The 12,358-nt window shown below is 38.0% G+C and overlaps 1 protein-coding gene across 2 annotated transcripts in view; it reads left to right on the top strand.

Moving 5' to 3' along the window:
* Positions 1-12,358, top strand: part of NTN4 (netrin 4) — a 123,859-nt gene that overhangs the window by 96,531 nt on the left and 14,970 nt on the right. The window contains exons 6-7 of one of the 2 annotated variants that reach the window (XM_042992938.1): positions 8,080-8,293; positions 8,634-8,746. In XM_042992938.1, the coding sequence (XP_042848872.1) occupies positions 8,080-8,293; positions 8,634-8,746 (327 nt within the window). Of the gene's footprint in view, positions 1-8,079; positions 8,294-8,630; positions 8,747-12,358 lie in introns of both variants that reach the window. The other variant, XM_042992937.1, reaches the window with a different exon arrangement.

The raw sequence follows: 12,358 nt of genomic DNA, 5'->3' as shown, positions 1-12,358 counted from the left end.
GGAGAAGACAGATGGGGTCAGTAAGCATTCTTTATCCAAAAGAAAAAGGAGTTAGGGATGACTACAGTTCCTGGCTAGGCACTTGGTTAGATGGTGGCTGAGTAGAATGGAAATACAGAAGGCTTTCTTCAACAAAAAGATAATGATGTTTGATATAACCAAATTCCTCAAAGCAAAATACCGTGTCTAAAATTATACTTAAAAGTCTTCCTGTAACAAAATGTATCTCTACTCTCAAAAGTACTTTCTGCAGTTTTAACTGAAGTAGCAACTCACGAAAATAAAATTAGCTATTTAGCCATCTAAGATCTTTTAGATATACCCAGGAATAAATAGTAACTGGCTCAGTTACAACTAGTAAACAGGAAAAGAATGATACAGAAATCAAATTGAGGGTCTGAGTAGTGGTCACATAGTAAAGCATTAAAAATAAAGGGTATTTCTTTTGTATTTATTTGCATTACTCATTTAAAGTATATAGAAAACACAGGAAATATACTTAAATACCTTACTTTTTCCTAAAGCATTGGATTTCTTTCAGTGTGGGATGTACAATAACTCAAGAGACATTGCATTTCAGTAAGTGAAAGGCAAGTCTTAATTTTTCTTATTAGATTTATTCTAGCATATAATTTTATTTCAAATTAATATTCATCTTGAATATTGTTAAACTAGCTATCTTTGAACACAATGCATATCATATATAAAGGATGAATTTAAAAAATGGGCAATTACCTTTGTTTATAACGTTTTCTTTATTTTCCTATAGCTGTTTGTCCACTAGCAAAAATAATTGATAGTAGAAGGAGAAAACAGTACCCAAAAAGGTAGAAGACTTCATTTTATATTAATTTAACTGCACACTTGATACAGTAGTAACAAATCATACTGCCTCTTTTCTGTTTAGAGCTACCTCTCAGTCATTGTCTTGGTCATAGCTCCAGTTCCAAGAACCTCAGCAGGCAGCTGGGCAGCTTTTGAAATGATTTTGATATTTAAAATTCCCCATCAGAAATTATGTAGGACCTTGGCCTTTTCAGGGGAAGATGGTGTTGGGAGGCTGGGAGGCTCTGTTGAAGGAGTGGCTACTGGGCAGTGGTGAAAGCCCTTGACAAGCTGCTGCTTTCCCAGCTGAGGGCCTTGAACTTTGAGTTCTGTTTTTAGAAAAGCTAAATCAGGAGCAAATACTTTGAGGGTGTTTTGCTCCCAGCGTAGCTTTTACTAGCAGAATAGCAAAAGCTACAGCCATCAGGTAATAGTAAGGAGTCCTGGCAATTTTTAAAAGGTGTACGATGCTGAACTCAACTGGTTGTTTCTGCAGTAAGCTTGGCATCGTGGACCACTCTCTGAATGAAAGATCTGCAAATGACTTCTGGAGTTGTGGTGAAGGTGGATTAAAGAGAGAAGGCAGTGAAAGCTTTAGCAACTTCATCAGAATAAAGGAAGCCATAACTCTCACATTTTGTCCCTGGCCATCTTGTACTCATGTTTACATACTTATTATGTTCATGTAGATTCACAGCTGGGACTCTAGTCCTAAATTACATGGTGCAATATCTCCCTATAAGCAGCAGGATCATGGATCAAGACCTACTCTTTTTCAATATGCTCTCACCCACAAAAGGAGAGTAAGAGCAGATGAATTTATTTTATCCAAAGAAAGGAACATGCAATAGGAGGCTAACCTAATTCTGTAAGACAAAGTAGGCAAGAAAGCTGTTTGCCACCAAATTCCTCCCAGATGCAAAGTGAGGAATTTCAGGATATTTTGGAAACCAATCAAATTATTAAAATTTCTTTTAAAAACAATCCATATCTGCACTAAGGTAGTTGTTGCTGTTTCCTCTGTGTTCCCATGCACCCCGGGGGGGGGGTACTCAATATAGCATTTACTGTCTGTAATTATTTATTTGCATATCTCTCTTGATTCACTGAAGAGCTAGTTGTGACTCTGTATTCCTCTTTATATCTTCAGGTTCTAGCAAAGCTCATGTTAACACTAAACTTCAAAAACTCTTTGGCAAAGGTGTGAATGAATGAATGAATGAGTGAATTAGTGAATGAATAGTGGACTTTTAAAAACTAGTATGTTGATGATGCCTGACTGGCTCAGTTGGTAGAGTATATGACTCTTGATCTCAGGGTCATGAGTTTGAGCCCCACGTTGGGCACAGAGATTACTTAATAAAAAAAAAAATTTTTTAGCCAGTATGTTTCAGCCAGATAATAACAGTCATTCTCTGAGCATTTGATGTACTAACTGCCTCATACATTGCTAAATATATACAATATCTCATTCAGTCCTCATACAGGAACCCTATGGCATATGTATTATTAATCTTGCTCCATCAATAAGAAAAGGGAAACTTGAAGAGGTTAATTTCACAAAAGCCTGTAAAGAATCACCCTCATAAACCAGAATTTGGACTCATGAGCCTGACTTTTAAGTTTGTGCCCTTACAAATTGTATTACACCACCTTTGTTTTATTTTCTGTCTTCCTAAAAGATCTTACAGGCAATTTCCAATCAAGCTGTATTGTGATTGAAACAATTATTAATTTCAGAGCCATACACATAAACAAGGTTGTTTAAAAATGTGTTCATCCATTATTTCATGAACAGTATGTTTTCTGGTAGAAGTTACTCCAGAACAGCCTCATGTCCTAACTCTTCTCTGCAAATGCTCATAGAGAGCCAGTGTTTCACATAATAGATGTACTTCTGCAAACAAATATCTGTAAATAAAATTTGGATAATATTTAGCAATTTTATATTCATTATTTGAAAAGAACCTGTCATGAGATCTTTTGTAAAAGTACCCATTTCCCTCACCTGTTTTGAATATTTTGTATTATTATTTTAGGTTTTCTTATAACAGGACACGTCAGTACAGAATGTATTATTTAAAAGTAGTCATTTGCATTATTAAAGAAACCTTGTGACATTATTTAGGAATTTAAAATGACACTTTTAATAACTTTATTCTGTCACTTTGGTTGAGAGAGCAGCAGTGGGCAAGTGGTTTAGGGAAAAGGTTTGGGAGGGATGAAAATTATTCCAATAATGAATCATTTAATACCTAGACAGGACATCTGGCTGCCACTCAAAGCACCATTTTAGCTTTTTTATTTTTAATGTTTATTTATTTTTAAGAGAAAGAGAGCACGAGAGGCAGAGAAGTAGAGAGACAGAGGGAGACAGGGGATCCAAAGCAGGCTGTATGCTGTCAGCACAGAACCTGACACAGGGCTCAAATCCACAAACTGTGAGATCATGACCTGAGCCAAAACCAAGAGTCGAAGACTGGAACAACTGAGCCACCCATGCGCCCCACCATTTTGGCTTTTAAGGACAATTCACCATAGCTGTACACACCAAAAATTATAATGAAAGAAAAATAAGTTCAGAATGACAGTATATGATAATAGTTCAATCTTTACTATTCTATTGTCTTCCAACAAGAAGACAAAGCTGATGGAAGGATTTAGGTACGCCAACTGGGTTGTAACTGACATTCATCATAATGAATATGTAAAAGGTTAAGTGCTTGGGTTGCACTTTAGAATCAACAGCCAATGAGAAATATATGTTGAAGAATCAGAACCTCAACCAGAATTTAAGCAGAACCTTTTTTTCCCCCAAGCAAGATGAAAATATATTTCCATTTTGGAAGAAAATAAGAAATGTAGATTATGTGTCAAATATTGACTGTTTCACAAACTTCAGGAGAGAGGTATGCAAGGCAAGCCTTGGTGTGCAGTTTGAAAAATATGCTGTGAAAGGTGTCAGTGCCATCTGCCTGGAGCTAGTTCTGCATAGTTTCCAAATGGTATTTTTATCTTGTAATTATGCAAAAAGTCACATTGACAGAAATCCACAGCACATGTGATAGAATCACATGAAATATGTGTAAGTTTTAAAGTATATGGTAGTACACAGAGGTCAAATCCTAAAAAGGCTTGAATTTTCTATTAGAGTAAAAGATAATGGTGACAGTGGAAAACCAAAGATTACAATAGGTGGAAGTCTAAGACGTCTTTCTTCTGGCTCCCTTATCTGCTGTCAAGAACCAAGCTGACTTAGGTGCATCTGGGTAGTTCAGTCAGTTAAGCATCCGACTTCAGCTCAGGTCATGATCTCACAGTTCACAGGTTTGAGTCCAATCAGGCTCTGTGCTGACAGCTCAGAGCCTGGAGCCTGCTTCAGATTCTGTGTCTCCCTCTGTCTCTACCCCTCTGCCTCTCGCACTCTGTCTCTCTCTCTCTCTTTCTCTCTCTCTCTCTCTCAAAAATAAATAAATATTTAAAAATTTTTTCTTAAAAAAAAAGAACCAAGCTTAGAACTGAATATTGCAGTAACTATTGGTTTAGTCATCTCAAAATGATGCACTGTTTATATTGGATTATGTGATCTCATTTAGTATCATCACATAGCACTTTGATACATTTTGGTACATTTTGTGGTACATATTATATAACTCTCCAAGTTCTTTCCTAGGTAATTAATTAATTAAGAACAAATAACAAATCAACAATGCCTTACTAACATGAGAGAAATATTAGTCATCCACTTTCATAAGCTAGAAATGTTAAAATGTTCCTCAATTTCTATTTGTTGCTCAACAGTTTCTTCTTCCTCCTCAAATGACCTCCAAATACTATCATTTCAATCTAAAAATTGATTTTTCACATCCAACCTTTCTTCCTGTTCCCACATCTACTTAGTCCAGTTCCTTGTTCTCTGTCATTTCTTATCAGTCTCTCCCTACTCTAGACTATTTCACATAATGCCACCAAAGTATCTTCAAAATTAAATCATAATCATGTCATAATTCTGCCCTTTGAAAGTGTTACTTCCGGGGTGCCTGGATGGCTCAGTTGGTTGAGCATCCGACTTCGGCTCAGGTCATGATCTCACAGTTCATGAGTTCAAGCCCCATGTCAGGCTCTGTGCTGACAGCTCAGAGCCTGGAGCCTGCTTTGGATTCTGTGTCTCCCTCTCTCTCTGTCCCTCCCCCACTTGCACTCTGTCTCTCTCTCAAAAATAAATAAACATTAAAAGAAGAAAGAAAGGAAGAAAGAGTGACTTCCTATGTCTCTTTATACCCATAGAACAAAAATCAACTTCTTGGGTTAGGCCCTTCTCAATCTGGCTCCAACCCTAACTCTGACTTTTTCTTCTGCTTCATCAACTTCAACTACTTTCCACTCAATGGACATTCTAAAATTCTCATGCTCTCCAAGGAGGCCATGCCCTTTCACATATGATTCCCACTGCCTGGAATGTCCTTCAGGTCAGTTCCACAAATACTAATGTGGGCATCTGCCATATACCAGACACTGTTCTGGGGACTGGAAAACAAAAATAAGAAGATAAAGATCCATCTGTCAATGAGTCCAAAGTCTGGTAGCAAGGGCAACATGTATACAAACAAATAATGATGTACTATGATACACACAAAATAGAAGCATATACTAAAAGCAGAGGCAGCACAGAGGAGAACATGGTAAACTGTCTGGAGGGAGCCAGACAAGGAAACATGTCAAGATCCAGACAGACAAGGTGGGAAAGGCAATGCAGGTGTAACAAGGGGCACCGGGGCAGGAAAGAGCTTCACATTTTCAGGAAGCAGTAAGCTTCCACATGTAATGTGAAAACATAAAATGCAATGGGGATGAACTTTACAGTTGAAAATGGTTAAGATGCTACATTTTGTCATATCTGCTTTTGGCCACAATTAAATTTTGTTTTCATTATTTAAAAGAAATGCAGTGGGGGGAGTATCCAAAGACTGGGATAAACAACAACCTGTCTTTCCCTCCTTCTCAGCTTGCAAACTCATACTCATCTTTTAGGATCAGCTCACATGTCTAAATGACCCCTCCTTTGCAGTTCCTATGTGGCTCCCTCAACCTGTCTTCCTTTTTCTATGCTCCCTGTAGCACTCCTAGGCTTCTGCTAGAGTACCTAGCCACAGCATATGGAAAGTTTTTGTTTACTCCTCTGTTTCCCCAACAAGACTATGAGTTCCCTGAAGGCTGGCACCATTACTTATACAAGCATAGATCCTACACCTCTACAAGAATTATTTCTTGAATTAAATTGTTAGTTAACCCGCAATTAATTAACCATGTGCCAGCCACTACACGAATGTAGCCATATGCTACATGCATGATCTCCTTTTATCCATACAACAACCGTATGAGGGTAGATATTGTTCTCATTTCCATTTTAAAGACAAGAAAACTGGGATAACTAGAAGCTAGGTATCTTGCCAGAGGTCACAGCCAGTAGTTGAGATCTGAAGCCAGATTGAGGCCAAACTGTGATTTTAATGACAAAGAAAATAATCAATAAAAAGATGTTTCCAAGGGAATAAAGGAGGGAGTGGGATCTTACAATATTAGTTGAGAAGACTTAGCAGGAAGTGTTAGCCTAGTAGGTGTCAGACTGTGCTATGTACCTTGCTGAAGTCATTTCATTTAAAATAATTTCATCCTCGGGGATTAAGTGTCCGACTTCAGCTCAGATCATGAGCCTTGCGTCAGAGCCCACTTCAAATCCTCTATCCCCCTCTCTCTCTGTCTCTCTCCCACTCACTCTCTCTCTCTCAAAAATAAACATTAATAAAATAAAATAAAATAAAATAAAATAAAATAAAATAAAGTAAAGTAAAGTAAAGTAAAGTAAAGTAAAGCAAAGCAAAGTAAAATAATTTCATCCTCCTGAAATCTCTTTGAGACCCAGATATCCCTCTGAAGTTCAGGACAGCTGGGCTCTGGTGAGAACTCTCTTCTGGGTTGTAGACTGCCAACTTCTCATCATAGCTTCACATTCTTCACAGAGAAGAGAGTGCTGAGCTTTCCATCCCCTTGTAAGGGCACCAATCTCATCACCCCCAAGACTGCATCCAAACCTCCCAAAGACCCCACCTCCAGATACCATCACAATGGAGATTAGGCTTCAACATATGAATCTGGAAGGGTCCATAGCACCATGTGAATTAAATCCAGCTTTCTCCCTATCCCATACCTGAACCCTCTTGGCTATATCACTATCACTACAGATTCATGACTACTGACCTCAAGTGTAGCCTTTCTGTGCCCAGCAATTATACTTCACTATCTATGTCTCTCATTCACTCTCCTGCTTCCACTCTTCATCGCTCTGACCTGGTGACTTTGCTTCCTATTTCATCCAGAAAAATCAGAAAAAAAGCAATCAGAAGAACAATTCCACTAACTCCCACTACTGCATTTATCCACTTTCCTGCATCAGTGCCCATATGCTCTGCCCTGCATCCTGTTACTATGAACTGCTCATGTTCCTACCCAAGGCCAACACCTCCTCTTTCCCCCTTTCTATTGGATCATTCCCATTCAATGTCAAACATTTGTAATCTATTTCATCTTACCATAAACAAAGCAAAAACTAGAACCTTCACTTGCATTCCTATCCCCTCCAGTTTTAGCTACCACCACATTTCTGTGCCTTTCTAGAAAAGCTCCTCAAAAGAGTTATCTGTTCCCATGCTCAAATTCCTCTACTCCGACCTCCTTAATCCTCTTCAGATGGGCTCACCACTCATCATTATGGTGAAACTGTCCCTATCGAGGACACCGATGGTCTTCATGTTGTCAAATGCAAAAATATATCCCCATGCCCCATCTTCTGGGCCTCTCAGCACTTAACCCAGCGAATGTTGCCTACGTGATGTGGAAACCTTGTTTAGCTTCCAGAACACCACACTCATGACTTTTTTTCCTTTCTCGCTAATTGCTCCTTCTTTGTTACCTTTGCTGGTTCATTCTCAACACCCCAAGCAAAAGCCATTCACATTTAATGCCCTCTAATCTAAAATAAATAATGTAGTTCGTTTTTCAGCAAATTTTCCTTCTTGATTATATCTTCTTATCTGTAATTTAATTAGCTTTCATTCTCAGCATATACCAACTGGCTAAAGGAGGAGTCTTAGAGGTTCGCTGGGTGGTAAAGGGAAACTATTTCAGGATTGCCAGGCCTGATCTTCACAGATAACCTCGTTACTCATCAGTCCTTGTGTGTCCTCTCTGTTGTAGAGTGTTCCTGTCATCCAGTGGGATCAGCTGTCCTTCCTTTCAGCTCAGTGACCTTCTGTGACCCCAGCAATGGTGACTGCCCTTGCAAGCCTGGGGTGGCAGGGCCACATTGTGACAGGTGTATGGTGGGGTACTGGGGCTTCGGAGACTATGGCTGCAGGCCCTGTGACTGCGCAGGGAGCTGTGACCCACTCACAGGCGATTGCATCAGCAGGTGAGTGCACATGGCTCTTGCTCTGTCTCTGTGTCCTTTGGATTCTTTTGAAGATCTAGTAATGACTTAGAAAGTCTTACATGCTGTCAGTGGAGCAAAGATGCATTTGCACAGCTCTTTGAAGAATCTCCGTCAAATTTGTTCTTGCAAGATTCTCGAGATGGTCTGGTTCATTTTACAAAATAAATTATTAATCTTAACAATAGTCCCTTAAAACACTATTTCTGAAAACTAAAGGGATGGGAAAGTACCTGATTAGATTTACAGCTCCATAAATACATTCATTTCATTCAAGTTCTAAGAAATTCCTTAACTTCATCATTTTCTATTTTATTAGCAGCACAGACATGGACTGGTATCATGAAATTCCTGACCTCCATTCCATGGACAATAAAAGTGAACCAGCCTGGGAGTGGGAGGGTGAGCAAGGATTTTCTGCACTTCGACACTCAGGTGAGATGATAGATATAACCAGATACCATATTTCCGGGTCTGGTCTTGAGTAACAGTGATTTGTGACAAACCAGGAAACAACTCTTGTATCCTATGAGGGGGATGCTTTAGCTCTGAGGTTAATAAAGTAGTGACTCCCTTAAGTATAGAACTATTCAATTTAGTTAAGGAGTATTTTAACAAGCTTCTGTTTATTTTCTGATTATTAGAGGAACATATATAATTAGTATAGAAAATCGGGAAAATTCAAAACATCACAGTAAAAAAAAAAAAATCCAAATCTCATTACCCAAGCTGTTACTGTTTTGGTGTGTCTTTCTCTGTCTAAAATACACTCTTTTACAGAGGTGAGAGCTACTGAATATGTCACGTTTGGAAATGTAGAGATCCTTTTAAAGGAAAAATGTTCTTACAGACCTAGTGTAATTTAATATGCACAAAGGCAGGTGTGAACTCCTTATGTTTATATCTTTTATACAACTAGAAGACAATAAAACTAACAAAATTCAAATTAATGCCATTAATTCAAGATGAAAAATAATTTTTACTGAAGCCAAAGCACTCTTCACTACATAAATATGGTTCTTTAAGTCTGCCAGGTCTATACTACTCTTTCCTCTCAGTTTTCCTATGATGTTTATCTGTTCCTTCGTTTGATGAGTATGCCGTAATATTGGTGTGAATACATGATTTCTGTGTTCATCCTGCCTCTATTCTTTTCTTGTAGAAAGTTGAGTGGTGCTATTCACCACAAACACAAATGTGGGCATGAGATCTTGTGTCAGCATTTGGTTGTAAAGAGCTCCCCAAATGATACAAATGAAACTTATAATAAGTTTTTTAACTTTTTTATTGGGGTATAATTCACATATAACGTATTAGTGTAGGTGTACAATATAATGATTCAATATTTGTGTGTACTGTGAAATGGTCACCAAAAAAATTCTTTGTATTAAACATTACAAATGCCCAAAATGTATTATGAACACCCATATACACACACCTATCAAACTTTAAGTTTTGCCATAATTGTTTTATATTTTCATTTAAATTTTAAAGTGTTATACATACATTTGAAGACCTGTATCAATTTCCAACTTCACTAGCCTCCCCTACTCCACAGAGTAATCGCCACCCTGAATTTTGGTATTTATCATTCACTTTCATATTTTTACTATTTTACTACACATATACATAAGAGTGTTTTTAAGACTGCATGTACATAACTTACCTACCCCTTTAAAGCTTTTTTTGACCTAAATATGTATTTTTTTAGATTTATGCATTCTATTATTTGAATATATCACTTTTTATTCTCTCATTATTTGCCATTTAGGATATTTCCAATTCCTAATTTTCCACTGTTATATGTAATGCTACCACAAATGTCCTCTTAAATGTAACTCTGTGCACTTGAGAAGGAGTTTCACTAGAGCAGGGGCTGGTAAACTGTCCCTCAGACCAAATTGGGCCTGCCATCTGTTTTTCTACAGCCCACAAACTACCTGCTCTAAGGTTTAGATGGTTACAGCTTAAATAGTTACATAAGTGGGGCACCTGGGTGGCTCAGTTGTTTAAGGGTCCAGCTTTGGCTCAGGTCATGGTCTCATGGCTCATGGGTTCTAGCCCTGTGTTGGGCTCTGCGCTGACAACCTAGAGCCTGGAGCCTGCTTCAGATTCTGTGTCTCCCTCTCTCTCTCTCTGCCCCTCCCCCACTTGTGCTCTCTCTCTCCCTCTCTCTCTCTTTCTCTCTCTCTCTCACACTCTCTCATGTGTGTGCGTGCTCTCTCTCTCTCTCTCTCTCTCTCTCAAAATAAACTTTAAAAACATAAAATAAATAGTTATATAAGTACCTACATCAAAATCTTTAATTTTGTCTCTTAGGCCAACATATTTGTTATCTGTCCCTTTATAGAAAACGTTTGCTGAGCCTTCTTCTAGGGTACAACCTAGCCACTGTTGGGTCACAAGTATGCTTTTTATCAGATTTACCACATACTGCCAAGTAGCTCTCCAAAGCAGTTGTACAGATTTGCATTCCACCACCAGAGATGACATCCTGCTGCTTGTTCCACATCCTCACTGATAACTTCATATTTATGTAACAAACTTGTGTGTAACACATATGAGGGGCCAAGGACTATTCTACCTCACTAACTCAGGCACAGTTCAATTCCTTTAACATTTTCCGACTTCTGAAGTTAACATTATCAAACCTCTCAACTTTTGCCCATCTGGTGAGTGTGAAATGGGACCCTGCCATTATAAGTTGTATTTTCCTGATTACTAACAGTTTTAGTAGCTTTTCACGGTTTCTTGGCCATTCAGGTCTCTTATTCTGTGTATTTCCAATTCGTAATTTTCTCACTACTTAGTAGTTCTTTGTAAATTCATTCATCTATCCAACAAATATTTATTGCATACCCATACTATGTGTCAGTACTGTAAATACAGTAATAGAACAAAACGGACAAAAATCCCAGACTCCAAGGAGTTTACATTCTTGTGGAGGAAGACAATAAATAAATAAATAAAATTTTGTGTCATGCTATCTAATATAACAGAGAAATAAAGCAAGGAGGGAGATAATAAATGGCTGGGAGGGGCATACTTTTAAATAGGGTGATCAAGGAAAGTCTTTTGAAGGTGATGTTTGCAGAAGAACACCTGAAAAAGGTAAGAGTGAGCTCTACAGATAAAAGAGGGAAGAGAGTTTAGGCAGAAGATACTGCAAGTGCAAAAGCCCTGTGGTGAGCAAAGAGACCAGGGTGATTGGGGCAGAGCAAGAAACCACAATTTTAATTCATTTTCATAGAGAACTTATGGACTCTTCAAGAATCAAGAATCCAAATTTGAGAAATACTGGTATTTGCAATTCTGTATCATTTTTTTTTTTTTTTTACTTAACCTGATCTTACGATCCTTTTCCTAATGTTTTCATTTTAGGTCACAACAGGAAAGAAGGTGGGAAAGATAAAGAAACACAAAGTTGTCATATTTATCTTTTCAGCATTTGAAAAAGAAAAAATCTTTCTCATTAATTTTTTGCCTCAATGCTAAATAGTCTGAATTCTATAATTTTAACTTTAACCACTTGCGAAAGTTTTCTTCTATTTCTCTAACACGATGATTTTCATAATTATCCAACTTTGTCTGCTAAGCCAAATCTGTGAAAATCAACTTTTTAGCATGATAGGACATTCATTAAGCCAATCACGTTACTAGGGAGCTGGCGACACACCAATTAAGCACGTAACTTGCTGGCATCAGAATGACTCCAGACTCACATCCACAACAGCTGTTAGGTCTGTGATATCCCCCAGAGAGTCTCTGAAATTCATCTGGAGGGGTTCCAGATTGAGGAAGACATTGTTCAGTTTCCTGCTAAACAGCAAAGTTTCCACTGGATATAGAATGGTGCTCCTGGGCACCTTTTACCAACAAAGTGATAATCAGTTTCCTAAGCACCACAGTTCATTCTCGAATACATGTGCCTGCCTACCTATTTACCTACCATAAGTTTCCATAACTAGAAGTGTAATGCACTATACCAGCAAGATACCCTTAATTTCTACCACTTCTTGTGAGACAGAGAACATTAGATACATACTT

This window comes from Panthera tigris, chromosome B4, assembly GCF_018350195.1.
Source record: "Panthera tigris isolate Pti1 chromosome B4, P.tigris_Pti1_mat1.1, whole genome shotgun sequence".
Taxonomy (NCBI): Eukaryota; Metazoa; Chordata; class Mammalia; order Carnivora; family Felidae; genus Panthera; species Panthera tigris.
This window is presented reverse-complemented; position numbering and strand designations above follow the sequence as displayed.